Source organism: Camelus bactrianus, chromosome 12 (genome assembly GCF_048773025.1).
Source record: "Camelus bactrianus isolate YW-2024 breed Bactrian camel chromosome 12, ASM4877302v1, whole genome shotgun sequence".
In the NCBI taxonomy this organism is placed as follows: Eukaryota; Metazoa; Chordata; class Mammalia; order Artiodactyla; family Camelidae; genus Camelus; species Camelus bactrianus.
Genome location: NC_133550.1, coordinates 60,106,581 through 60,133,826, shown reverse-complemented (window position 1 = coordinate 60,133,826; position 27,246 = coordinate 60,106,581). Strand labels below are relative to the sequence as shown.

The 27,246-nt window shown below is 46.4% G+C and overlaps 1 protein-coding gene across 2 annotated transcripts; it reads right to left on the bottom strand.

Annotated features, from left to right (window-relative positions):
* Positions 1-1,308: 1,308 nt before the first annotated feature.
* On the bottom strand, positions 1,309-27,166 carry LOC105073210 (apolipoprotein L3). Of its 2 annotated transcripts, XM_074375479.1 has the most exons (5): positions 27,032-27,166; positions 18,270-18,388; positions 6,240-6,347; positions 5,633-5,759; positions 1,309-2,558 (listed from the first exon to the last, which is right to left on the bottom strand). In XM_074375479.1, exons 3-5 carry the CDS (start codon positions 6,268-6,270, stop codon positions 1,697-1,699), a joined length of 1,020 nt encoding a protein of 339 aa, XP_074231580.1. In that variant the 5' UTR covers positions 6,271-6,347; positions 18,270-18,388; positions 27,032-27,166; the 3' UTR covers positions 1,309-1,696. The 2 variants fall into 2 exon arrangements, with proteins under 2 accessions (XP_074231580.1, XP_074231581.1); XM_074375480.1 differs by lacking the exons at positions 18,270-18,388; positions 27,032-27,166 and adding an exon at positions 16,825-16,918.
* Positions 27,167-27,246: the final 80 nt, after the last annotated feature.

The window sequence follows — 27,246 nt, the reverse complement described above, 5'->3', positions numbered from 1 at the left end:
CCAGGATGAGCCACGGATGGCCCCCGCTCCTCCAGGAGACCCTCCAAAACCGGCAGGTAGGTCTGGCCCAGGCTCCTATCAAATGACTGCTTTTGCCCTGGTCCCAGTGCATATGAGGTTCCGTGTGGCCCTTTAAGAGGGAAGTCTTTATCTCCCCCAGCCCTGCGGGGTTCCTGCAGCTCAGCCCCACTGGCCTTCAAAGCCAAGTGCTCTGGGGACTCGTCTCCCAGGTGCGAGACCTCCAGGCTGGGCAGCCCAAGGTGGGCTTCAGAGTCTTACTCCTGTGGGAGACCCTCTGCAATATAATTATTCTCCAGTTTGTGGGCTGCCCACCTGGAGGGTATGGATTTGATTATATCGGGAGTCCACGCCTCCTACCCATCCCGTTGTGGTTCCTTCCTTCTGTCTTTAGTTGTGGGAGAGCCTCTCTGGTAGGCGGCAGTCTTTTTCACTGATGGTTGCTCTGTAGGTATTTGTGACTGCCATGCTCGTGAGAGGAGGTGAGCTCAGGGACTTTAAAAAATAATAATAAGTGGCATATAAAGATTATGATTTAAGAGCTGAATTGTGGTGGTGAGGATCAGTGGGCAAAGAAGCGGAGGCTTGGGCAAATTCGTGACCTTAGGAAAATAACTGAATTTTCTAAGTCTGCTTTCTCATCTGTGCACAGGAATAAGAGTAGCAGACAACAAGATGGGGCTTTGAAAGATGAAAGGAGATAATGCAGAGACCATGAGTGGCCAGAAAATAGAGGCTATTGTTTATTGAGCACCTGCTGTATGCCAAGGCCAGTCCCTGCCTTGTCTCATCATCCTCCCAGTAACACTGTCAGCTCCGGACTCTTTCTATAAGCAGGAATCCGAATCACAGCAAAAACCTGGGCAGGATGAACTCAAGGAGGGCTGCATGATGCCAAATTCTCTCCGCAGCTTATGGAAGTGGGGGGGGAGGTGGACTCGGGAGAAGGGGGCCCACAGCCCTCAGTGATGGAGGACTTTAGGCTGCTTTCCCTGGAGGTGGAAGCAGTTTCAGGAGTGAGTTGACCATTGGACCCAGTTGCAGTGGGTCCCCAGGGCCCAGCCAGACCCAGCTCCCAGTGGCCACTAGGGACTCACAGGCCAAGTGGAATATGGGCAACAAATTCTAGTGGTATTTGAAATTTTGTGACTCATCTTGAGCCACGAGGGAAAATTTAGGGAAGAAAATTACATTTTTTGAATACTCAAGGGTTTAAGGATTTCTCACCCTGTGGGGAGACAGCATAGTCCAGACACAGACCAAAGCAAGAGTCAGACCAGCCCAGCTTCCCCACTTTTTGTCTTTTTTTCCCCCATTTATTTATTTTTTTATTTTTTTAACATTTTTTATTGAGTAATAGTCATTTTACAATGTTGTGTCAAGTTTCAGTGTAGAGCACAATTTTTCAGTTATACATGAACATACATATATTCACTCACATTTTTTTTTCACTGTGAGCTACCACAGGATCTTGTATACATTTCCCTGTGCTATCCAGTATAACCTTGTTTATCTATTCTACATTTTGAAATCCCAGTCGCTTCCCACCACCTGCCCCCTTGGCAACCCCGACTTCTGTCTTTTTAATCTCACCCACCCTCTTCTTCCCTCTAACAAGGTACCTCCGCGCCTTGGCCCCGCGCGGGCCCCTGCTCCCTGCACTGCTCTGGGTTGGGCCCTACTGCAGACTCTCGTAGATCCGGGTGAGCTCCTCCAACCTGCTCTCCAGCTCCCGGGCCCGCTGCCTTAGCCGCTCAGCCGACTCCGTCTTTGCCCCCTCATGCAAGTGCAGTGAGTCTTTCACCAGGGAGGCCACATCCAGCAGAAGGGTGACACCTGCAGTGGCCATACCCATGATGCGGGCCTCTCTGGTCATCGCCAGAGCCGTGCCTCCAAAGGCTTTCCTCACCTGCTTGCTTCTTCGGAGGGAGACTCCCCCAGTGGTCATAAAGTCCCTGGCATGGGCGGCTAAGCGAGGGTTGGCTTTGGCCACTTTGATGGCACGGACGTTCTTCCCAATGCCTTGCAGGGCTTGGAAGATATTCTGTGTTGAGGGAACAAGTTCGGATGCACGTTTACCAGGAGCCCCTGCAGCCACCTCCTCTTTGTCGATGACAGTTGACATCAGGTCATTGGCTTCTGTTTCAGCTGATGACGTGACAACATGTTCCACGACACTGGTGGTCACACCAGTCACGGCAGATGCAGCCCCCAGCCCTAACCCAGTTGCCGAGAGTGCCAGACTGACCCCCGCTGTCACAGGGGCCAGAGCCAGGCCAAGGATGGTCAGGATGCCAGACGCAACACCAGCAGAGGCGGCTGCCACCTTGGAGATGCTGCAGTCCCTGTGAACATTGTCCACCTTGTCTGCAAGTGCGTGGAGCTTTCCTATGCTTTCCTCAAGCTCTCGTTTGACCCTAGGAAACTCCCTCAAAAACCTCTCCCTATCCAGCTGCTCTTTTTGCAGCGTGTCTTTGTCGTTCAGGACCGATTCTGCTTTCAGCTTGTTCAGGTATTCACGCAGTGCATCTGCCTCTTCCCTGTAACAGTGAAGGTCAAGGGAATAAGAAGGCAGTTTCGGGTTCTCTGTAAAGCAGTCTGAACAAGACCTATCCTGCATAAATCACAGGGATTTTACTATAAATCAAAGACAAAAGAATTTGACAAATGTAAATTTTTTTTCTCTATATTTAAACACATGATTTGTACTTTGTTGAGGCTCCACAACACTTAATCAAGGAATAAATAAGCACAAGTCACCTTAAGATACTCTTAACTTGACAGAGGTTTTTGATAAAGACGCCTCAGAGGCAGGTCAGCACCGTCACCTCCAAGGTGCTTGTAGAGCGGGAGCTCCGCAGATAAACACAGAGAAGTGGGACTGGAGCAGAGAAAACTTCATTCAGAGAAGCTTAGGGTTCAGTGAGGAATCAACCTGCTTTTGCCCTTGGCTAAGGGAAGTGATCCCTAAGCCCCTAGAATGTTCTGGCTGATAGGAGTGCCCTGGTTTCCCTGCGCTTCTGCCACTGGACAGTCGGCCAGGGTGATGTGTGATGGGCCTCTGGTCATGTGGTGTCAGTCCTGACCTCTGGGGGAAATGGACACCAGGGTGCTGGTCTGACCTGTGGGAGGGGCTGGAGACTCAGGTCAGCCGGGCGGGCAGCATGTGATTGAGCCCCAGGAGGACACTGTGCACTGAGGCTCGGGGTGCCTGAGACTCTCTCCTTGACCAAACGTTAGTCAGGCTCTTCTGAGTCCTCTTCTCAACCAGGCCTCCACCTTCCCCTTCCCTGTCCTGTCCCCGATGGCCCCTATCACCCAGTCTCAGCAAGAACCCTGCTAAATCCACGTAGTAAGACTCCCCCACTCTGAGGTCTGACCACATTTGATACCTGATCAAATTCCTCATCTCCCACCTTTGAGGCAGCCGTCCTTGACCTGCCTTTAGCAAGAATCCTGTTAGGAAAGATAAACAGGAATCCCCTCCCCTTGGTGTCTCCTCTCAGTAATTTTCCCTCCACCACCCCTCACTCTGCTCCTTGGCTGTAAACCCCCAGTGTCTGTGCTGCATTCGGGCTTGAGCCCAGTGTGTCTGCTCTACAGCAATGGGCTTCACACCTGTCACCACAGTCCTGAGTGCAGCCTTCCTTATCGTGTCAAGGACTGTCAGGAGCATTTTGTTAAACACAGTGGGCACCCCTGGTTGGCACTGACCCGTGTGCACTGAACACACTGAACACAGGACAGTAATGCGTCCTGAGGACAAGAGAAGCTTCGTGTTTGAAACCCTCCCAGACTCAGCCCTGTGGCTGCTGGGGACCCGCATCCTTCTCTGTAGTGAACCGGACCTGGGAGTGTGCCAGCGGTCAGGGAGCTCTGTGCATCCTTCTCAGGAATTCTCCAACTGGAGGGTGGTTTGGGGCATCCTCCAAATTTGTCATTGCTCTCAAGTGTAAGTACAGTCTGGGAACTGTGCACTCAGACTTTGCAGTTTTGCTAACACTGAGTAGTTAGAATTTGTTTAAAAACAAAACTCACAGCTAGAAGGGATGTTAGTGATCACTTCCCTGACCTATGCTCTCTTCCAAGCCTCATGCCCTCTATCTTCCCAGCTGAAGGTCACTGGGTCCATCCACTTCCCCAACTGACTGGGAATCAGGAGAGAGGCTGTTAAGCCTGGTTCCCCCTGGACTCTCCAGCCCACCTCACTGACTCCCGATCTGCAACCAGCACCCTGAGCTCTCAGGTGCCAGCAGCCTAATTCACACCTTAGCTGTGACAGCTTCACATACCTGCACACCAAGGCCATGTGCAACTCGATGGTTGATGGACCCTCCAAAAGACTCAAGGGACGTTAGGAAACATCTGTATCAATTGCTAAGCCTGAGAAGTCCTACATGCATTTGGATGAGCTGGTGGACGAAGTACATTCCTGTTTGGTGGGGACTTGACAGTCTCCTCAGAATCAACACAAATTACACAAAATTGGCAGCCACTCATTGTGACAGTGGAGTCACCACTAAGCCACACTGCATTCAGACTGACTACTCTATGTAGAATAGAAGAGGGCCCCACATGGCAGTGGAGACCCCCGGCCCCCAGGCAGGGTGTGGAGGACAGAGTCACCCGGGGCCCTCTATGCCCAGCACCAGGGGATCAAGTCAGGGAGGGAAGAAGTGTCCCCTCTCCCACTCACGGCACCTCTGTTAGGGTCACAGCCCCTTTAGCTTTGTGTCCCTGGGGTCACTCCCCTGACTCTGGTCCTGGCCCCACTGCCCACGCCTTCCTACTAGTCCCCCAACCTGGACCCTCTGCTGCACCTGAGTCCTGGCTCTGTCCCTGGTCCAGGCCTCCCTGGACCTTTGCACGAGATGCCTGCACTTGGTTCCCCACCTGTGACCCCGCTCTAAGGCCATCGCCACAGTCCATCAGATTGAACTGCCTCTCCCTTTGTACAGATGACAAATCTGAGATCCAGGACATAAGCCCAGAGCCCCAGAGTTGGGCCAGGATAGAGCCAGGACCCAACCCAGCTCCGTCCAATTCCACCCCGGCCTCTCCACCCTAGGGGCCCCGGGTCCTGCAGTGTCTGCACAATTCCTAAGATGGGGATGCCAGGGCTTCAGTCAGAAAGAACCCCCAGGACACAAGCTGACGCTGAAAGCAATTTTCTGACTCATCCCAAAGGAAGTCCTGCTTGGTTCTCATCTCCAGGAACAAGACCCTTGGCCTTGGTCTCTTCCCAAAAAGCTTTTTCAAAGTTAACACAGACTGAGCACCTACTACATGTCAGCCATTATGCTAAGCACTTGGCGTGTATTATCTCAGTTTCCTCACAATAAAGTTTAACAATGAAGAAACCAAGGCAGAGAGTAGTTAAGTAAGTTGTCCAGGGTCAATAACCTGCCCCTTCCTTGCAGTTTCATCTCTTCTCAACCTGAGGCCATTCACTGCCAGCAAATGACATGGAGGAAAAACTCCTCATGTATTCTTGAGAAGGAACATCCTTGACCCCAACTCTAGGATACTGCCTGGAGGAGGTGTGCCTGCCAGGAGGAAACTAGCTGAGGGTGGGTGATATGGATGACATTTCTGGGGCATCCACGCAGGTCACCTGGATAAACCAGCCGCAGACATAAAACTCTCCCAGGCTTCAACTTTAGTCAGCAGGAGTTGCAGTTCATCCCTGCTCACTTCGTCCCAGAAATAGTCAGTGACATCATCAAAAAAGCTTTTGTTCTCTAGATGGAAAAAAAAAAGATTAGAAGAAATTGTGGTAGAACATAAATGATATTGCATATGAGGTTGTTCAAATTCATCTTCCTGTTTAGAGGTCACCTGGGATACTGTTGATGGAGTAACCTGGTATTATAGGGGGAACTGGGTCCCCTCACTAAATTCATATATTGAAGCCCTGGCCTCCAAGTGACAGTATTTAAAGATAGGGTCTTTAAGGAGGTGATTAAGGTTAAACGAGGTCATCAGTGGGGGCTCCTACTGAAACACTGACATCCTTATTAGAAGAGAATAGAGAAATAAACACCAGATCTTTTTGTCTCTCTCCCCGTCTCTCTCTGCTGCAGGTCCCTTCTGGGGGCTCAAGGATGCTTGTCAACCCCTTCTTGGGTTTTGATTCCTCTGTAGCTTAACTCAGCCTGGTTACAACACCCTCAACTCTAGGTCACATGTAGGAACCAGCCAGAGAAGGGGCTGCTGAGTACCTGGGCAGTCGTCGCTGGTTTCTGATGTCATGGTGCCAGCAGCGGGATGTCAGCGTCCTCCCTTCAGCTTGCCATTTGCGTCAGGCTGGAAGAAAGTGTGGCTTCACCCTTAGGGAAGAGAAAATAGATTGTGGACTGGAACATGAGTGAGTTCTGGCAACAGGGAGCAGTGAGGGGACAGGTCTCTGGCCGTTTCCCCTGGGATGGCCACCAGCGCCACAGTGGACTCAACCCAGTGACTTTGTCTCCTGGGCTCTGCTGGTGGCTATTTAGGGAAAGTTCTTCACATCATGCAGCTCCCTCCCAGCCAAGTCAGAGTCCTGTTGTCCCGTTGGGGCACAGGAGAAGATATTCAGACAACAGATGGCCATGTGGGAAGTTCTAGAAGCAATAAAACCAAACACAGAAGAAAAGAGGAAGGGAATACTGTGCAAATTACATGAGGGTGGGAGCAGCTGTGTTAACTACTTGGTAATAGTTAATATTGCTCCAGGGTCTATGATGTGCAGAACTGCGGAAACTCACCTTAACTTAGCTTAGCCCAAGTTTTCCCACTGGTGCTGCAGCCTGGACTTGAACTCAAGTCTCTCTGATTCAAATATCATGTGTATGATAACTGTGCTCTACTCCTTTTAATATACAAAAATAGTTCTTGGTAAATTACTCTTATTCCAAAATGATGTCTTGCACACTCTGCTCACATCTCTGCCTTGCTAAATTCCTGGTGCTGCAGCTTCCCAGAGCCCACGCCCTCCTTGCTTCTGCAAAATCCTTCATCCCACCAGGCCCTGGAATCCTGCCCGTCCCCTGCCTGATCCCTGCAGCCCTGCCATGGGCTGCCAAGTGCCCCTGATGGTGCCTGGTCCTCTCTGCTGCCCTCCCCAACTTTCAGACTTCAGATTGCTTCTAATTCTTTATGTAAGTGACAGTGCAAAGAACACCCTTCTTGTATAAAACTTTGCCTGCATTTGAAATTGTTTCCTTAAACTATTTCTAGAAGTAGACTGACTGGTTAGAGGGTATCAAAACCTAAAATATTTTCATACTTAGAGCCACAGTGTTATCCAGAAAAATGGTACCAATTTACATTCATACTCATAATACATGAGAGTGTCCATCCTTTCATTTTACCAGTTAGTTCTCAGTAGTGTTTCTTAAAAATAACATCAGATCTAATTTCCGGTCAAGATGGCAGAGTAGTAGGACCACGAGCTCGCCCCTCCTCGCAACTACAACAAAACCAGATCTGACTACTACACAACCATTGAGAAAATGACTGGAACCTACCAAAAAAGATCTTCTTCAGCTGGAAACATAGAGGGAACTACAGCCAGACAGTAGTAGGGGTGAGCTCGCAATATAATAGGGCCCCATACCCCTGGGGTGGGTGACCCACAAGCTGAAGAATAATTAAGTCGCAGAGGTCCTCCCACAGGAGTGAGAGTTCTGAGCCCCAGGTCAGGCTCCCCAGCCTGGGGTTCTGGCAGTAGGAGAAAAAGACTGCAGAATATCTGGTTTTGAAGGCAGTGGGGCTTAATTCCAGCAGTCCCACAGGACTAGGGGAACAGAGACTTCACTCTCTTGGGAAGTGCACACAGAACCTTGTGCACATCAGGTCCAAAGGCAGAGGCAGTATTTCATAGGAACCTGGGCCAGACCTATCTGCCAGTTTTAGAAAGGCTCCTGTGGAGTAGGGAGTGGCTGTGTCTCACTCTGGTGGATGGACATTTGGGGAGTCTTCATCTACATGAGCTTTCCTGGAGGCTGCATCTTGCTTGGGTCATTAGCTCCAAGACCTAGTCCCACCCAACAGCCTTTAGACTTAAGTGCTGGGATCCTCAGGCCAAACAATATTCTGGGTGGGAATGCAGCCCCACCCATCAGGAGACTTCCTGAGCCCACAACCACCTCTAGACATGCTCCTAGACACAACCCTACCCACCAGAGGGCCAGAACCAAGCTCCACCCAGCAGTGGACAGGCACTGACTCTTGTCAGGAAACCTGCATAAGCCTCTAGTCCAGCCTCATCCACCAGGGGGCAATACCAGAAGTAAGAAAACAACACTCCCAAAGCCTGTGTAAGGAATCAGCAAATGTAGGCCAGACTCAACCCTGGGATTGGCTGGGACCCTGGCTCTTGGGTGACAAGAGAGGAGTGTACTGCTGGGACGCATAGAATGTCTCTCACAGAGGGCCACTTCTACAAGGTTGAGAAACATAACTAGTCTACCTAAAAGTACAAATAGAAATTTAGACAATATGAGGCGGCAGAGGTCTATCTTCCAGGCCACGTCACAAAGTAAAACCCCAGAAGAAGAAATAAGTGATGAAGAGATAGGCAATCTATCCAAGAAGGAGTTTAGAGTAATGATGGTGAAGATGTTCCAAGAACTCAGGAGTACAGATGCACAGGGGGATGTTTTTAGTAAAGAGTTAGAAAATACAAAGATACCCAAGCAGAGTTCAAGAATACAATAACTGAAATGAATAATATACTAGAAGGAACCAAGAATGGACTAAATGAGGCCGAAGAGCAGATCAATGAGCTAGAAGACAGATTAGTGGAAATCACTACCGCAGAACAGAAAAAAGAAAAAAGAATGAAAAGAAATGAGGATAGTTTAAGAGAACTCTGGGACAACATGAAGTGCACTAATATTTGCATAATAGGGGTCCCAGAAAGAGAAGAGAGAGACAAAGGACCTGAGAAAAATTCTGGAGAGATAATAACTGAAAACTTCCCCAATTTGGGAAAGGAAACAGTCACCCAAGTCCAGGAAGTGCAGAGAGTTCCGCACAGGATCAACCCAAAGGGGAACACACCAAGGCACATAGTAATCAAATTGACAAAAATTAAGGATAAGGAGAAAATATTAAAATCAGCAAAAGAAAAGCAACTAATAACAACAAGGGAACTCCCATAAGGTTATCACCTCATTTCTTAGCAGATACTCTACAGGCCAGAAGGGAGTGGCAAGATATATTTAAAGTGATGAAAGGGAAAAACTTACAACCAAGAATACTCTATCCAGCAAGGCTCTCATTCAGATTTGGAGAAATCCAAAGTTCACAGATAAACATAAGCTTAAAGAATTCAGCACCACCACACCAGCTTTATAACAAATGTTAATGTTAAAGGAACTTCTCTAGGTAAAAAAAGAAAAGGCCATAAGTAGAAACAGGAAAAGTAATCATGAGAGAAGGAGGGTACAGATGCAGGTATCTAAAATGCATTTGAAATTATGAGATCAGCAACTTAAAACAATCATTATGTGTATACACACACACACACACACACATACACACATACACACATACAGAGAGAGAGAGAGAGAGACTTCTATACCAAAACCTCATGGGAACCTCAAACCAGTGTAACTCTACAGTCACCAAACCAGAAGAAAAGAGAAAAAAAAGAAGAAAGAGAAAATAAAAAAGACCTACCAAAACCACCCCAAACAATTAACAAAAGGGAGTAAGAACATATGCATTGATAATTATCTTAAGTTTAAATGGATTAAATACTTCAACCAAAGGACACAGATTGGCTGAATGGATACAAATACAAGACCCATATATATGCTGTCTACAAGAGACCCACTTCAGAGCTAGAGACACATGCAGACTGAAAGTGAGGGGATGGAAAAAGATATTCCATACAAATGGAAATGAAAAGAAAGCTGGAGTAGCAATACTTTTATCAGACAAAATAGATTTTAAAATAAAGACTGTTACAAGAGGCAAAGAAGGGCACTACATAATGCTCAAGGGATCAATCAAAGAAGAAGATGTAACAATTGTAAATATATGTGCACCCAACATAGGAGCACCTCAGTATATAAGGCAACTGTTAACAGATATAAAGGAGAAATGAACAATAATACAATAGTGGGGGAAACTTAACACCCCATTTACATCAATGGACAGATTATCTAGACAGAAAATCAATAAGGAAATACAGGCCCTAAATGACACATTAGACTGGATGGACTTAATTGATATCTATTGAGCATTCCATCCAAAACCAATAGAATACACATTCCTCTCAAGTGCATGAGGAACATTCCCCAGAATAGATCACACGCTGTCCCACACAGCAAGCCTCAGTCAATTCAAGAAAATTGAAATTGTACCAAGCATCTTTTCCAATCAAAATGCTATGAGTTTAGGATTCAACTACAAGAAAAAAACTGCAAAAACTGCAAACATATGGAGGCTAAATAATATGCTACTAAATAACCAATGGATCACTGAAGAAATCGAAGAGGAGATCAAAAAGCACTTTGAGACAAATGAAAATGAAAACACAATGATCTAAAACCTCTGGGATGCAGCAAAAGCATTTATAAAAAGGAAGTCTATAGTGATACAAGGAAGCAAGAACAACCTCAAATAAACAACCTAATCTTACACCAAAAGCAGCAAGAGAAAGAAGAACAAACAAAACCCAAAGTTAGTAGAAGAAAAGAAATCATAAAGATTAGAGCAGAAATAAATGAAATAGAGACTGAAAAAAATAATAGAAAAGATCAATAAAACTAAAAGCTGGTTCTCTGAAAAGACAAACAAAATTGATAAATCTTTGGACACACTCATCAGAAAAACAGGGAGAGGGCCCAAATTAATAAAACCAGAAATGAAAAAGGTGAAATTAAAACTGACACCACAGAAATGCAAGGGAAAATAAGAGGTTACAATGAGCAACTATATGTCAACAAAAAGAACAACTGAGAAGAAATGGAAAATTTCTTAGAAAGGTACAATTTGCCAAGACTTAATCAGGAAGAAATAGAAAATATGAACAGACCAATTACCAGGACTGAAACTGAACCAGTAATTTAAAAACTCCCAACAAACAAAAGTCCAGGATCAGAGGGCTTCACAGGTGAATTCTACCAAACATTTAGAGAAGAGTTAACACCTACCATTCTGAAACTATTCCCAAAAATTGCAGAGGAAGGAACACTTTTAAACTCATTCTATGATGCCACCATCACCCTGATACCAAAACAAGACAAAGATATCACAAAAAGAGAAAATTACAGGCCAATATCACTGATAAACATAGATGTAAAAGTCCTCAACAAAATACTAGCAAATTGACTCCAACAATGCATTAAAAGGATCATACACCATGATCAGGTGGGATTTATCCCAGGGATGCAAGGACTTTTCAATATCTGCAAATCAATCAATGGGACACACCACATTAATAAACTGAAGAATAAAAACCATATGATCATCTCAATAGATGCAGAAAAAGCATCTGATAAAATTCAACATCCATTTACAATAAAAAACTCTTCAGAAAGTAGGCATAGAGGGAAAATACTTCAACATAACAAAAACCATATATGGCAAATGCGTAGCTAACATCATACTCAGTGGTGAAAATCTGAAAGCATTTCCTCTAAGATCAGGAACAAAACAAGGATGCCCACTCTTGCCACTTTTATTCAACATCATCTTGGAAGTCCTAGCCACAGTAATCAGAGAAGAAAATAAATAGAGGAATCCAAATTGGAAAGGAATTTGGATTCCTCTATTTTATCTGTTTACAGATGACATGATTGTGATGAAAATCCTAAACATGCCACTAGAAAACTACTAGAGCTCATTAATGAATTTGGTAAAGTTGCAGGATACAAAGTCAATATACAGAAATCTGTTGCATTTCTATACACTAACAACAAAATATCAGAAAAAGAAATTAGGAAAATAATCCCATTTCCCATCACATCAAGAAGAATAAAATATCTAAGAATAAATCTACCCAAGGAGGCAAAGGACCTATACTCCAAAAACTGTAAGACACTGATGAAAGAAATTGAAGATGACATAAACAGGTGGAAAAATATACTGCGTTCTTGTGTTGGAAAAATCAATATTGTTAAAATGGCCATACTACCCAAGGCAATATACAGATTCAGTGCAACCCCTATCAAATTACCGATGACATTTTTCACAGAGCTGGAACAAAAAATGTTAAAATTTGTATGGAAACACAAAAAACCCTGAATAGCCGAAACAGTCTTGAAAAAGGAGAATGGAGCTGGGGGATTCATGCTCTCTGACTTCAGACTGTACTACAAAGCTACAGTAATCAAAACAGTGTGGCAGCGACACAAAAACAGACACATAGCTCAATGGAACAGGATAGAAAGTCCAGAAATAAACCCATGCACTTATGGTCAATCAATCTATGACAAAGGAGGCAAGAATATACAATGTAGAAGAGACAGTCTCTTCAATAAATGGTGCTGGGAAAATTGGACAGCTACCTATAAAATATTGATTTGGAACATTCTTTAACACCATATACAAAAATAATGGATTAAAGACCTAAGTGTAAGGCCAGATACTATAAAGCTCTTAGAGGAAAACATAGGCAGAACACTCTTTGACATAAATCACAGAAACATTTTTTTCAAGCCAACTCCTCGAGTAATGGAAATAAAAGCAAAAATAAACAAGTAGGACCTAATTAAACTTAAAAGCTTTTGTACAGCTAAGGTTACCATCAATAAAACAAAAAGACAACTGACCAAATGGGAGAAAATATTTGCAAATGATGCAACTAACAAGGGACTAATTCTAAAATATACAAACACCTCATACAGCTTAATATCAAAAAAACAAGCAACCCAATCAAAAAATGGACAGAAGACCTAAATAGACATCTCTCCAAAGAAGACATCCAGATGGACAACAAGCACATGAAAAGATGCTCAACATTACTAATTGTTAGAGAAATGAAAATCAAAACTACGGTGAGATAACACCTCATATCAGTCAGAATGGCTGTCATTACAAATTCCACAAATGCCAAATGCTGGAGAGGGTGTGGAGAAAAAGGAACCCTCGTACATTGTTGGTGGGAATAAATTGGTGCAGCTACTACAGGGGAAAGTATGGAGGTTCCTTAAAGAACTAAAAATAGAGTTACCATATGGTCCAGCAATCCCACTCCTGGGCATATACCTAGAGAAAAATGTAATTCGAAAAAGCACATGCGCCCCAATGTTCACAGCAGCACTATTTACAATAGCCAAGACACGGGAACAACCTACATGTCCATCAATAGAGGATTTGATAAAGAAGTTGTGGTATATATATACAATGGGATACTACTCAGTCACAAAAAGAATAAAATAATTCCATTTGCAGCAACATGGATGGACCTGGAGATTGTCATTCTATGTGAAGTAAGCCAGAAAGAGATAGAAAAATACCACATGATAGCACTTATATGTGGAATCCACAAAAAAAGAAAAAAAGTGGGTAAAGAGGCGTGGGAAGGGATAATTCGGAGTTTGAAATTTGCTCCTCTTGGAGAGTGATGGAAATTTTAGCTATCTTGATTGTGGTGGTGGTTTCAGGGGTGTACACATCTATCAAAATTCATCAAATTGTACATCTGAAACATGTAGTTTACTATACAGGAATTATACCACAATAAAGATGTTTTTTTTAAAATAAATGTTCAAAAAATATCAGATCTTTATTTGGAGAGAATTCTTTTGGTTCTGCTTGTGGTTATGTTGCCTTGGGAGATGAGGAAAGAAAGCAAATGTTGATTACATTTAGGTACTTTTTTAAGGAGGCAAAAGGGCATTTATCAATCACTCCTCCTAAAATCGGACTGAAATGATAGTAAAGGTATTTACAGGTATAATAACAGCTAATGATAAGGCTGGCTTGTGTTTGTGGTCTTTGCTCTGCACCAGTAGTTGCTCTAAGACATCACAAATAATAGCTCATATATTTCAATCACCTTTGAGCTTGTACCATTATCTCCCCATTTACAGGAAAGGAAGTTGAAGCACAGATGTTACGTGACTTGCCCAAGGTCAGAAGTCTTGTCTGTGGTAGATTGGGTTCCAACCCACTCACCGGGCTTAAGAACACATATCCTACCTCTCCTTACTCCATTGTCAGTAAAAGACCAGAATGGGGGCAACAGGAGACCAGAGACTTCAACAAATGTTTGAAGACTGACTGGATGGAGAAACGATAGCTGAATAAAGTCAGTGAGAGGAAGAGTGTTTCTAATGAGAAATGAGAGAGAAGGCGTGCAAATGAGAAGAATGGTTTGCTGGGCAGACCCCAGAGAAGGAGCAAGATGAGAGTGAGGCGGAGGGGGAGAGCAAGGGATAAGGTCACCAACCCCACTTCCCATCCCATAGTCACAGCAGACTTAATCCTACACCAGACTTCTTAGAAAGTTACTTGAAAATGACTTGCATGGAAAAGAAGAAGATGGCGTGTGTGTGTTTGTGTGTGTTTGTGTTTATTTATGGAGTGAGGTGAAGGATAATCAACAGAGTGAAAGATGTGGGATCCAGGAATCAGGAAAATCAACCCAGAGAGAAGGGAATCCATGGATTACAGCTGAGCATGTAGCTGACTGACACAGCAACCAACCCAGAACAGACTAAGATGTGAAGAGGTCTGTGGGGACAGGGGACTTCATAACATACCTCACATGATGCACAGTTTGGAAGAAAGTGAGGGAATATTGAATATAAACAGTGCCAGGGGTGAAAAACAAAGGCAATTAGAAACATCAGGAAAAACTAAGGCTATGCCAAAAAGCATGTGCAACTATACGGTACAAGTTAGCTCTACAGAAAATAACATTTAAAATATCACAAATATGTAAACCCTCTTGTTATTCTAAAGCTAAAGTAAATATGTTTATGTGCAAGTCCTGGTTTTCCCATGTTGCTTATTTGGAGATTTTTTTAATTGAAGTATAGTTGACATACAATATTACATAATTTCCAGATGTACAATTTAGTGATTCACAACTTCTAAAGTTTGTGTATAGTTAGTATAAAATGACCTTTATCTTTTAGAACACAACAGAGTATTTAAATATGAGAAATGTACTTGCTGTCAATCAATATAAAAACTAAAGTACAAGGCTAGAAGTGGGAGGGGAAGCACTGAAGGCAGGAGGATGATAAATACTCTCATTTCTCAAAGTGAGAAATCAAGAAACACTGGCCGCAGTTGAGGACCTAAGAAATAAAGGTGTAAATAAACTGCTTACAATTACACAGTTTTCTGGTAGAGGATTATAAAACTAGTGATTTAATGGTGTTAGGAGAAGGTGGGGAGGGGTATAAGAAAAAGTATAAAAATAAGTGAAATCATTATCTCTCCAGGTAGGAAGTAAATCAATAATATCAAAAATTTTTAATCAAGACAAAGGAACATGCAGTATCTAATATTTATTAGCTACTGTGTTTGATGACTACCCAACTTTCCACCAGGCACTGTTCTAAGTGCTTGGTTTGCGTTCATTCATTTGAGGTCCCACAAAGATCCTGTAAGAAAGGAAGCTCAGAGAGGTTAAGTAATTTACTCAAAGCAGCAAAGCAAAGAGCCAGAATTTAACTCCAGACTTCCTGTCTCCAGAGCATGAACTTTCACATTATTCCTACTCCAAATGTAAGAAATCATTTAAAGGTACTGATTAACTACCTAATGAAAGAATATCATTTATGATATTGATTGTAACCAACCAATCAGAGGCTGAGAGGAAGCCACCCCATGTAATAATCAAGCTCTTGACTGCATCCTCCTTGGGCAGGGAAAGGAGGGGTTAAGACTAGACCAAGTTCAAAGTCCTTAGCCCAGCAGCCAGGCCCCGCTGACTACTCCAACTCTGCCTTCCTCACCACTCCCTGCCCCCACAGGGCCTGGAGGACCTCCAGCTTCCTTGTCTCTGATTACACCCCAGCCTCCAGGCGTTTGCTCCCTGCCCCTGGAATGCCTCCCCACCTGCCTCACCATGTGAAAGGTTACCTGTCCTTTAGGCCCAGCCCCCAAACCCCCTCGCTCTGCTGCTTCCCCCAGTTACTCTCCAGGCACCCCCTTGAATGTTGCCTTTTCTGGTTGAGATTCTATTTGTGTTGTTTCTTCAGCTCCCAGCGCCCAGGAAGGGGCCCTGTCTATTCTCTGCTGCATGTCCTGCTCCAGGGCCTCTGGGGCCCCTCTGCCCACCCGGGCGCAGCCTGGCTAAAATACGTGGGGTGGGAGCCATTACTGGGACATGAAACAACCAGCTTGTCGATGACACAGCACAACCCTCGTCTCATGTGCGTATATCTTGATGAAAAGCTCTTTCTGACACAGAACAATTAACACCGCTCAGATTTCATACAAATTACCTCACTGATTTAATGTATTTTTGACAGGCATATCAGATTTCTGAGTGTTTCAATTTACGGGCATCCCCCACTTTCCAAAAGATCACCCTCTGTAACTATCCTTTGATGGAAGACCTACACCCTCTTCAGTCTGAGCCCTCTTGGTTTACAAAAGGTTTCATAGGACACTCGACCTTCAGGTAGCAGGGAACACCTGTATTTCCTCATGTCTCCTGACTCCAGCCATGGTATTTTTATAGGAGGAGAAAGAGGAGAAGAATTGTGGGAAAACATGGTTTGCAGCGAGTCTGAATAATGCCTGAGCCTTGAGCAGCACATTCCCAAACCTCTGCTCCCTGAGGGTGGCCGGGCCAGGTCTGGGTGTCAGGCCACTTCCCTCCAGCCTCTTTCCACTGGGTCCCCTTACCTTTGTCCAGGACTTTGGGACACTGAGGCTCCTTAGAAGATACAAGAAATGGTGTGTTCCTCACTGACGGCAGTAGGTACCCAGTAAATATGTCCTGCTTGAAGGAGATGAAGGACGAGAAAGGGCTGGAGGGAGGGGGAGAGAGAGGAGGGAGGGGGAGGGGGAGGAAAAAGAAACAAAAAGCTTCTGACCAATCAATCAATCCCAAAGGGATCTAAATGTAAACCAGAAAGAAAAAACTACAAATGCACTGGAAGAAATATTTAAAAAATAATGTGGAGTTGAAGAAAGCTTTCTCAGTAAGACAAATTCCAGAAGCCATAGAGGAAAGTCTGATCTGACTTCTACAAATTAAAAAGTGGAAAGGACACTATAAACCAAGTCAGAAAACGAGAGACCAGGAGACATTGTTCATAATACTTGCATAGAAGGAGGTGAACCTCCACGCCACACAGAGAGCCTACAAACCCACATGAAATGAATGCGTCCAGTTTTTTTTTTCTTTAAAATGGGGTAAGAGATCTGAACAAACAATTCCTGGGGAAGTGACTTGCTCAGGGTCACACAGCTTTTGGTGGGCTGAGTGGAGGCCAACACCAGTCTTTCTGACACTCGTAGTATTTAAGGGGGGAAATGGGATTTTAATCACCCAGAAGCGTCTAGATTTGTCTTTGCCTGTGTAAACACACAGGTCCAAGCTCACGCCCCTCCACTTATACTCATAGGTCTACAGTTTGGCTTTTTCTCTTAAGATGGAAAACTGGGACCCTGCTGCGGGCATCTGCAGGGAGCCCGTCTCCCTTGCTCCCTCTGGGCTTCCTTCCCCGACAGGCCACCTCCTATAGCTCCCACCTCACACAGTCCTGAGAGAGCGCCTGGGGGAGCCCAGGAAGGCAAAGCCCCACTGCCTGCCTGCTTGGTCCCCTGTCCTCCACTCTCAGGCCTCAGTTTCCCCTCAGGGCACTGAGCAGGCACTCAGAGACAGGGGTGGGGGGTTGGGCCCGAGAAACTTTGATTCCTCATATCTGAAAACACCCTTTGCCCTCCACAGCCTCAGCACAGCACCTCGGGGGTGGCCTCAAGGCCGCAAGGACAAGGGGCTCTGACTCCTCCCTTCCTCCACCTCCTCTGCTTCCTCCAAATTTCTCAAAGACCAGGCACCACCGTCAACCACCTTCCTTCTGGGGTCACCGCTCACGTCTCAGCCACCTGAGCAGTTTTCGCCCTCCCTATGTTCTGTTTGGGGTACAAGGGGTGGGAGGAAGCAGTCAGACCCACCTGCCTCCACATCCAGGCTCTGCACTGCTTACCCTGTGGTCCTGCCCCTCACCTCCTCTCCCTGAGCTTCCATTCCCTTCTTCTCCAAAACAGTGACAATCAAGTAGTGACCAGCACTCTCTTCTCAGAGAGTCGTACTGAGGATGGGGAGATGGGGGTCTGCTTACCCAGGAGTCTCCCTCTGGCTGAGTGTGAACTGACCCAGACGTTCTCAGCTGGGTAGATCCAGTCAGCAGCTGTGGGTCTGTGTAATAACCAGACACAGCCTCCTCTGGCCCCGATAAACCTGGAGAACCGAAAATGAAAGTTAATATTCCTTGATCCTGAGTCGCTCATGACAAACACTCTGTCCACCCACAGGCTACAAACGAGGCTATTTCCACCCTTAGAGAAACAACCCCAGATCTTACTTTCCAGGTCCTTCTCGGCTCAGATCATCCTGCCTCAGGCTCTGTAAATTGATCACCTGCCACCAACAGACTGGGAGGCCCTGGGGAAATCACTCTCCCACCCCATGAGCTTCCTCCCAGCCCTTTCTGCCCTCTCCACCCCCAACACTCCCCAGCCCACCTGCTTTATGCACCTTTGTGCCACCATCACTTGGCACAGTCCTGAACATACCAGATTATCACTGAATACCTGTCATATTGCTGGTGATAAATTTCATGCCCAAGTGGTTTCTAGGTATTTGCTCACTCAGGTCCTGCTCCTACCACCTGGAAAAGTCAGTCTCATCCTCCAAAGCCCAAATCTGGCATCACTTCCTCTGAGAAGCCCTCCAGGACCCTCTCCTGCAGAGTCCATGGTCCCCCACTTTGCTCCCATGGTACCTGGGAGAGGGGCTTAAGTCCACCTTAGCCATGTGTGCATGCCCCCCACCTCTTAATCAGGTCCCTCTAGACCTGGCCCTGCTGGCACAGACAGCACTAGTACCATTGGGTCCCAGTGATCCGCCCGAGGAGGCCCATCCTTGGTGGTCACTGCCATTTGGGTGGCTGCAGACGTTTGGGGGATGGGCTGAGAGCACGCTGCTCTTTTCTTCCCCAGCTTGTTTCCACTGGACAACAGACCTTTTTCTCTCCAAATGGAGGACCTTTATTGGAAGACCAGTGTGCTGGCAACTCAGAAAAGTCTAAAACAGAAAGCCAGAACTGTTTCCTGTTTGGTTCTTGAGCAAAGAGCCACCATGGATGGAGAGGACTGAGCAGGTGCCAGGCGCTGTGCTGGCACTGTCCACCCATTTCCTCTGTAACCTTCACATCAGCTCTAGGACCTGTTGGCTCCATTTTACAGATAAAGAAACTGAGAAAACAAGGTCCTACAGCCTGTAAGTCATGTAGCTGCACTGCTGTCAGACTTGGCCACTCTGGCCCATGGAGAAGGGGCTGAAGTCAGCCTGGACCCACCACAGAGGTCAGCCTGACCTTCCATCAGGGCAGCTTCATCCAAGGAAATGTCCCTTGGGCCTCGTGGCCACCTCCCCCAGCACTTGAGGGAGGGACAGAAGAGTGCTGGGTATGAGTCCACGAGGACCACACACTACAGCCTGGTTTTACAATCGCCCCGGAACATAGACCAGGAATACGACCTGATTTTGCTGACGAGGAAGCCGAGGGGAGGGGAGAGGCAGGGATTTCTGCCAGTGAGTCAGGGAAGGAGTCAAGCTTGACATCTGACATTTGCAAACACCCGTCCTTGTTTAAAATTCTTTTTTGTCACTTTTTTTTCCCTATAAACTCCCTTCTTCCTGATTCTTCTCCCTCTCACTACGTGACTTTAGCTTCACAGCCAAACAAAACCACTGTGAGATGCAAACTCAAATATCCTTATGAGCTGTGGCTCAATTATCATAAAAGGCTTCGGATAAGCATGCAGATTGTACGCTGGGCGTCCATGGACTCGATAAACAGTTTCCTGGTGGAGCAACTGGATGGGGGCCTAGACTTAAATCGAGGTGAGGATTAAGTACCTCTTGACTCCAGGGACATGAGCTGAGACCACCCCCTTTGGAGACCCCAAAGATCTAGTGACTATACAATCGGGCTCAACCTGACCCCCAACATCACGAGACAAATCACCCAGGATGGTGACAGCTCCAGAATCAGGGTCTTGGCTAAAATCTTTGGTCCACAGCGATTTCAGCCACTGTGAAGACAATGCCAACTCAGTGGGAAAGTCACCTGAAAACTGATCAGGAAGGTGTCTGGCAGATGCCACCAGCGTCACGTGGTGGGGACTGGAAGGGTCAGCAGGAAGAGGCACAGGGCCACTGCCCCACTGACCCCTGCCCCACCCCATGTCTCCATCCCGTGGGGAGGTGTGTGTGGCTCCGACATGCTGGACATTAGGAGTTGTGTGTTCCAGAACAGGGACCCACCTCCACCTGCCTGTTGTCCCTTTTTATAGGGACAGTGGGAGTAGGTAGGAAGCTTCCAACTGAGCATGTGACAGTGGGGACATTAGAGGTCATCCCAGTGTCTAGCAGAGACAGGCACCTCAGGCGGCAGAGCACAGTGGAATGCCCTCCACGCTGACTGCACCTGGAGACCTCACGGGTACTGGTCTCGGCCCCTCGTTGCCAGGCTGCCAGCATCACCCACTGGACAGTCCTACTGGTCTCTCCTGAGGTGGGAAAATCGGGCCCTGAGTGAGTTATCAGTTGTCAACCTCAGGAAGGTTCAGAACTAAAGATAAAGATGACAAATAAAATTGAACCCATTATTTCAATATTATTATGTTTAATTTTCATGTACGTGAAATGTTTAAGAGAATTGGACGCATTCTCAGAGTTAACAACACATTTTGGATTCTAACTTAAAACAGGTAATTGAGTAATTGATCTGGATGAGTGACTTTAAGCTGAAAGGTACTCTGCTTAGTACCAGGATGCTGCAAATAAGCTTTTCCCAGAGAGCAGCAGCCTCAAGGTCAGCAGATCCCAAACCAGGAGGGCGAGGGGTGGGGGTGGGTAGAGAGGGGGCTGTGACAGCCGCACCTCCAGGCATCTCTGGGACGTGTGTCAGGGGCGCCACCAACGTCTACCCTCCTGGCAGTTAGGAGACCGAGGAGATCCTTGACTGGCATCACTGTTGTGCTAAAATATGGCCTTAAAAATAACAGCATCCAGCCTCTGTGGCAAACAGCATGACAGTGCCTCAAACAATTAAATACAGAACTGCCATGTGATCCAGCAATTCCACTTCTGGGTTTAGACCCCGGAGATATGAAAGCAGAATCTCGAGGAGAATTTTGTACATTCGTGTTCATGGCAGCATTATTCACAATGGCCAAAGGGTAGAAGCAACCCAAGCTTCCATCAGTGGATGAAAGGACAAGAAAAATGTGGTCTACATGTACAATGGAATATTATTTGCTTTTAAAAAGAACAAATTCCAATATATGCTACAACACGGTTGAAATTTGGGACATTATGCTAAGTGATATAAGCCAGTCACAAGAAGATTAATATCATATGATTCTGCTCACATGAGGCATGTAGAGCAGTCAGATTCCCAGAGACAAACAGTAGAACAGTGGGTGCCAGGCGCTGGGGGAGGCGGGAGTTAGTGTTTGATGAGGATAATTTTTCAGTCATTACAATATGAAAGAGCTATGGACCTGGATGGTGGTGATGGTTTCACAACATTCTGAATGTATTTAATACCACTCAACTCTGTACTTCAAAATGATAAAGATGGTAAATTTTGTGTTATGTATATTTTACCCTAGCAAAAAAACAAAAAAAAAGCCAAGCACAAAAGGACAAATAGTGCACAATTGCACTCATACGAGGTTCTGAGAAGTAAAATTCAAGAAGACAGGGAGGGCAATGGTGCTGGCCAGGGGTGGAGGGGAGGAAGAGTGGGGAGTTAGTGTTTCATGGGGACAGAGTTTCAGTTTTGCAAGATGTAAACATTCTGTGATTGGACTACAGTGCTGAGTGTACCACAAAATGAATGTCCCTAATGCCACTGAACTGGACACTGAAAAATGGCTACTAGGGGAAATTTTACATTATGTATATTTTATAACAATTTTTAGAATTTAAAATAAATCCTCCAAAAGCCCAGCGTTTGAGGAAAAACATAACAGCACCTGAACACTTTACCATTTGCAAAGCGTCTTCACACACAGTATCTTATTTGCTACAACAGCCAGGTGATGAAAACATTTACTGTCCCTGTTTCCCCAGAGAAAACTAAGGCTCAGACCTGCCCCAAAAGTAGGGAAGCTGGGCTGGTCTGTTGTCTGGACTATGCCGTTTCCTCAGAGGGAGAGAAATTCTGAAACCCTCAAGTATTCAAAAGATAGAATTTTCTTCCCTAAATTCATAAAACGAAATTCATAAAGCTTCAAATACCACTAGAATTTGTTCCCCAAATTCCACTTGGCCTGTGAGTCCCTAGTGGCCACCGGGAGCCAGATCTGGCTGAGCCCCCAGGACCCATTGCAACTGGGACCAAGGGTCAGCTTGCTCCTGAAACTGCTCCCACCTCCAAGGAAAATTGCCTGAGATCTTCCTGCACAGACGGCTGTGGGCCCCATTCTGCTGTGTCCATGTCCCCCTCTCTTCCGTGAGCTGGGGAGAGAATTTGGCATCACGCAGCCCTCCCTGAAATCACCTCCCCCAGGTTTTTGCTGTGACTCAGTTTCCTGCTTGTAGAAAGAGTCTGGAGCTTACAGTGTTACTGGGAAGATGACTGAGACAAGGCAGGGGCAGGGCTTAGCATACAGCAGGTGCTCAATAAGCAGGAATCCCTATATTCTGGGCACTCTTGGTCTGCATTATCTTCTTTCTCCTTTGAAAGCACGATCAAGCTGTCTGCTGTTCTCATTGTATCTGTGCACAGACGAGAAAGCAGACTTAGAGAATTCAGTAATTTTCTGAGGTCACAAAGCTGGCCATGCCTTCCCTTGTTTTATGTACCGATCCTCACCTCCACCGTTCAGCTCCTGAATCAGAGACTCAAAGAAAAAATTATTATAGGCTCACAAGACAAAAAATAGTAGAGAGAGGTCCTCGCCCAGTTTCCCTGCCATGGTGACATCGTACACAACAGTGGCTTTCAAAATAGAACCAGCCAAGCTATAGACCTTACTCAACTTTCACCAGTATTTTTTTTCTCCATAGTTCATGAATTTATTTTTTAATTTTTTAAAACTTTTTTTTAATTGAGTTATAGTCATTTTACAACGTTGTGTCAAATTCCAGTGTAGAGCCCAACTTTTCAGTTATACGTGAACATACAGATATTCATTGTCACATATTTTTTCGCCGTGAGCTACCACAAGATCTTGTATATATTTCCCTGTGCTATCCAGTATAATCTTGTTTATCTATTCAGCATATGCCTGTCAGTATCTGCAGATTTTGAACTCCCAGTCTGTCCCTTCCCACCCCTCGACTTTCACCAGTTTTACATGCACGCATTTTTATGGGACAGTTGGGACAGTTCTCTGACATTTTATCACATGCGCAGATTCATTTAGCCATCACGACAATCCACATACAGACTGTTCTGTCACCGGGAAGAAACTCCCTGTGCTACCCCTTAGGGTCTTACTTTCCCGTGGCTTCCCTAAACCCTGGCAACCCCTGATAGGTTCTCCATCCCTAAAAGTTGGCTAATTTGAGAATATTTTATAAGTGGAATCACACAGTATGTAACCCTTGAAGACTGGCCTTTTAACATTTCACTAAGCAAACTGCCCTTGACGCCCACCCACAGGCCTGTGTGTCTCTTTCATTCCTGTTTGTGGTCGAGTGCTCCTAGACTCGGAAACAGGGCGTCTCCTCCTTCCACCAAGCTGGGGTCCCCTCCAGAGCCCCCGAATGTGATTCACCTCTGGGAACCAGCAGCTCTTGGTATGACCCCCGGTACTTGCCACTTTGCTTACTGCAGCAGGAGACCTGGTCACTGCTTCCTCCCCTCTGCCCTGTCCTTCTTCTATCCGACCAGGTGTAAGCCCCTCCCGGTCCCTTTCCAGAATGTCTTTCCCCATCTCTCTCTATGGCTTCTTAAAAAAAGCAGCATTTAAGAAAACTGAGATGTAAGTCACGTAACATAACATTCACCATTTAAAAGTAGTTTTTAGTATATTCGCTGTGTTGTGCAAACATCGCCACTACCTAATTCCAGAACATTTCCATCACCCCCAAAAGAACCCCTATACCTATTAGCAGTTAGTCCCAGGTCCCCCACCCTCTTGCCCCGGCCTATGGCTGCTTCTCTCCCACCCCTGTCTGTCTATTCCACTGGGGACGTGTGGGTGCTAACAGGTAGGCAGAGGGATGGGAATGAGGGTGGGGGGTTGGTCCTTCAGGTTTCCTGATACAAGAGCTGGGCTGGGCCAGTCTGGGAACTGAGCCTTGGAAGCCTGAAGAGGCCACTCATTCACAGGCCACAGTGTATGGATCCCCTGGAGAGATGAGGGCTTAGAGGCAGGATCTAGGGAGACGTCAATGTCAAAGCCACAGTCAATCAAGCATGGTCAGCCCACAGGGGCTGAGCAGAGAGACCAAGTTCTGAAAGGATGAGATGACTCACAGTCAAGGGAGGGGATGAAACCTGAGATGGTCGTATTAGTTAGGATGTGGATGCTGAGCTGCTGTGACAACAAGCTCACAAAACATTAACATGTTGACTCAAACAGCACAGATTTATTTATTTCAGACATGAAAGTCCCAGTTGCTAGGCAGTTCGGGAGGTAGGTGGCTTTGCTGCCAAAGGTCGACCAGAAATCCAATCTGTTGCTGCTCTGACAACAACACCAGGGGTTGTTCTGTTCTACATGGAGACTGGTTCTTATCCAGACATGCCAGCCAAAAGGAGGACACAGAGCCAAGGAATTTCCCTTCAAGGACATGACCTAGAAGGTGTACACATCATTCCCCTCACCTTCCATCACTGTAGTAATAAGGCTACATGGAGCTACAAGGGAGGCTGGGCTCCCATGTGCCCAGCTAACAGCAGCTTCTCTATGAAAAAAAATGAGGACAATAAAAATGGTTTAGATGGTCAATTTTATGCTATGTATATTTTACCAAAATAAGAAAAAAGTAAAAAAAAAATTGTTTTTTTAAAAAGGAGGAAAGGATAAAAATTTGGGGACAATTATTGGTCTCTTCTATAGTCATCAATCCAGAAAAGCCACAGCATCTTTGGGGGGAAAAATACAAAATCACTGTTTAAAAATTATTTCAAAAAATACAGAGGAAGTGCCATCTTTTTCTGCTCCTCTCTCTAGATCAATTTCCGCTGCAAAGTTTTAAAAGAAACTCAACAGGAAACTAAAACCTTTTTATTTGCTCAACAATCACATGATCAGGGAGTAATATCCGTTAGCCAGGCCCCCACCTCACCCTCTGTCTAAACGCCCATTGTGGGCGTGTAGCAGGGAGATGCTGGGACATGCCATCAGATGTGATCTCTCTCCCTCTCACATTTCTTTATCCCTCAGTGGTGCCCCTCTGAGAGTTTCACCAGGGGCTCTATCACCCTAAGGGGGCCAGAATCAGAAAACGTAGTTACAGCCATAGCCTGGGTGCAAGATTCGAAATTATTCGGAAAAATAAGCAGTTGGGCAGAATTAGGGATGAGGAGGTCTCTAATGCCACCAAAGACCAGTGGGACAGTTGACAGCCCAGTGGATGCAAGTAGGGAAGGTGAGGACTTTCTGGGGGCAGGGTGACAGTCCATCTCAGGGGCCAGCAGTGAAGGAGGGATGCCGAGCAGTCATGGGGGAGAGGCGGGGGTGAAGGGGGCATTAGCACACTTTAGGCTCCATAGACAGCACGAGGATGGTTGCAGAAGGGGCGAGAGCCCCTCCCTTCCACAAGGAACTTTGGAATCAGTAGCCTCTGGGCTTTCAGGCTCATGTGTGGTGGGTGGGTCAGGCAACCCTGGTAACTGCACCCACCCTGCCATGGGCAGAGGTGGGCACCTGGTCCAGCCCTTCCCCCAGCGGTGAACAGTCAAGCTGCAGGATCTCAATGGGGAGAACTGATATTTGTTCTGTCCTATAGTGTCCATTTAGGTGGCCCCCTCAAAAGATACGTCTATGACCTGATCTCTGGCACCAGTGAATGGTCCTCATGTGGAGAAGGGTCTTTGCAAATCCTTTAAGGGAAACATCTTGAGATGAGATAACCATGGACCATCAGGTTGGGCCCTAAATCCAACCAGTGTCCTTACGAGAGACGCACAGAAAGATAACAGGGAGTAGGGGAGATGGCCACGGAAAGACGGAGGCAGAGATTGAAAGATGCAGCCACAGCCAGGAAACACCTGAAGCCACCACAAGCTGGGACAGGCAAGGAAGGGCTCCCCCAGAGCCTCCAGGGGAGGGTGGCCTCAGGGGCAGGAAGTAGCCCTTGAGCCCTGCCCTGATGCCCCCACCTACTTCTCCCGTCACCTCCTGCTGCTCCCCTCCTAGGCAGCGAGAAGGACTTGAAATTTTACCATTACAGGAAGAGAGAGAAAGGAAAGCTTTTTTAAAGTCTAACTTTTCACAATTACCATAAATTATTTATTAGCAACAAAAGCAGCCTGACCAGTCTTAAAATAATAAAGAGATTTTTTTTTTTTAAGCACTAGGGAGGACCAGCACAGTGCAGATTCTGACCCACGGACCCCTGGTTTCCGGGCGGGCAGTGGCCTCACCATGTGGGGTCTGGGGGGGCGCGGCCTGGACCTCCCAGAGCTGCTCCTGGAGCCGCTCTGGCCCAGCCCGACAGCGGCCCTGGCCTCCACCCAGGACAGATGCCCCAGCTCACGCCTCTCCAGACCCCACAGGGCAGGACCACCCCGGGCTCAGGTACTGGGCACGGGGCATGAAGGCAAAGTGCCCTTCCCAGGGCCTGAGCCCCCAGGAGGCCACGGGAGGCCCGCTGGTCCCCTTGGCCACACGGAGGCCCCTCCAGACCCACCTCGGTGAAGAGCCGCCACCACTGCCAGTTCCGCAGCTTAAGGTAGGCGGCACAGTTCCTCTGCAGGACCTTCATGGCCGTCAGCTGCTGCTGCCACTTGGCAAAGGCCCTGTGGGTCGAAGGCCACAGCTGACCTCCAACCCAACAGTCCAGACCTCGCTCCTGCAGGCTTTTGTCTTTTGTGGCTCTCACCCAGAGGACTGTCTGGCACCCCA

Bases quoted from the DNA above. Each gene is read 5' to 3' on its own strand.
- LOC105073210 (XM_074375479.1), bottom strand. From the start codon at position 6,270: ATGACATCAGAAACCAGCGACGACTGCCCAG. The intron at 5,760-6,239 runs GTACTCAGCAGC...TTTTCCATCTAG, and splicing joins AACCAGCGACGACTGCCCAG to AGAACAAAAGCTTTTTTGAT. The intron at 2,559-5,632 runs GTGACCTGCGTG...TCACTGTTACAG, and splicing joins TCTGCGGCTGGTTTATCCAG to GGAAGAGGCAGATGCACTGC.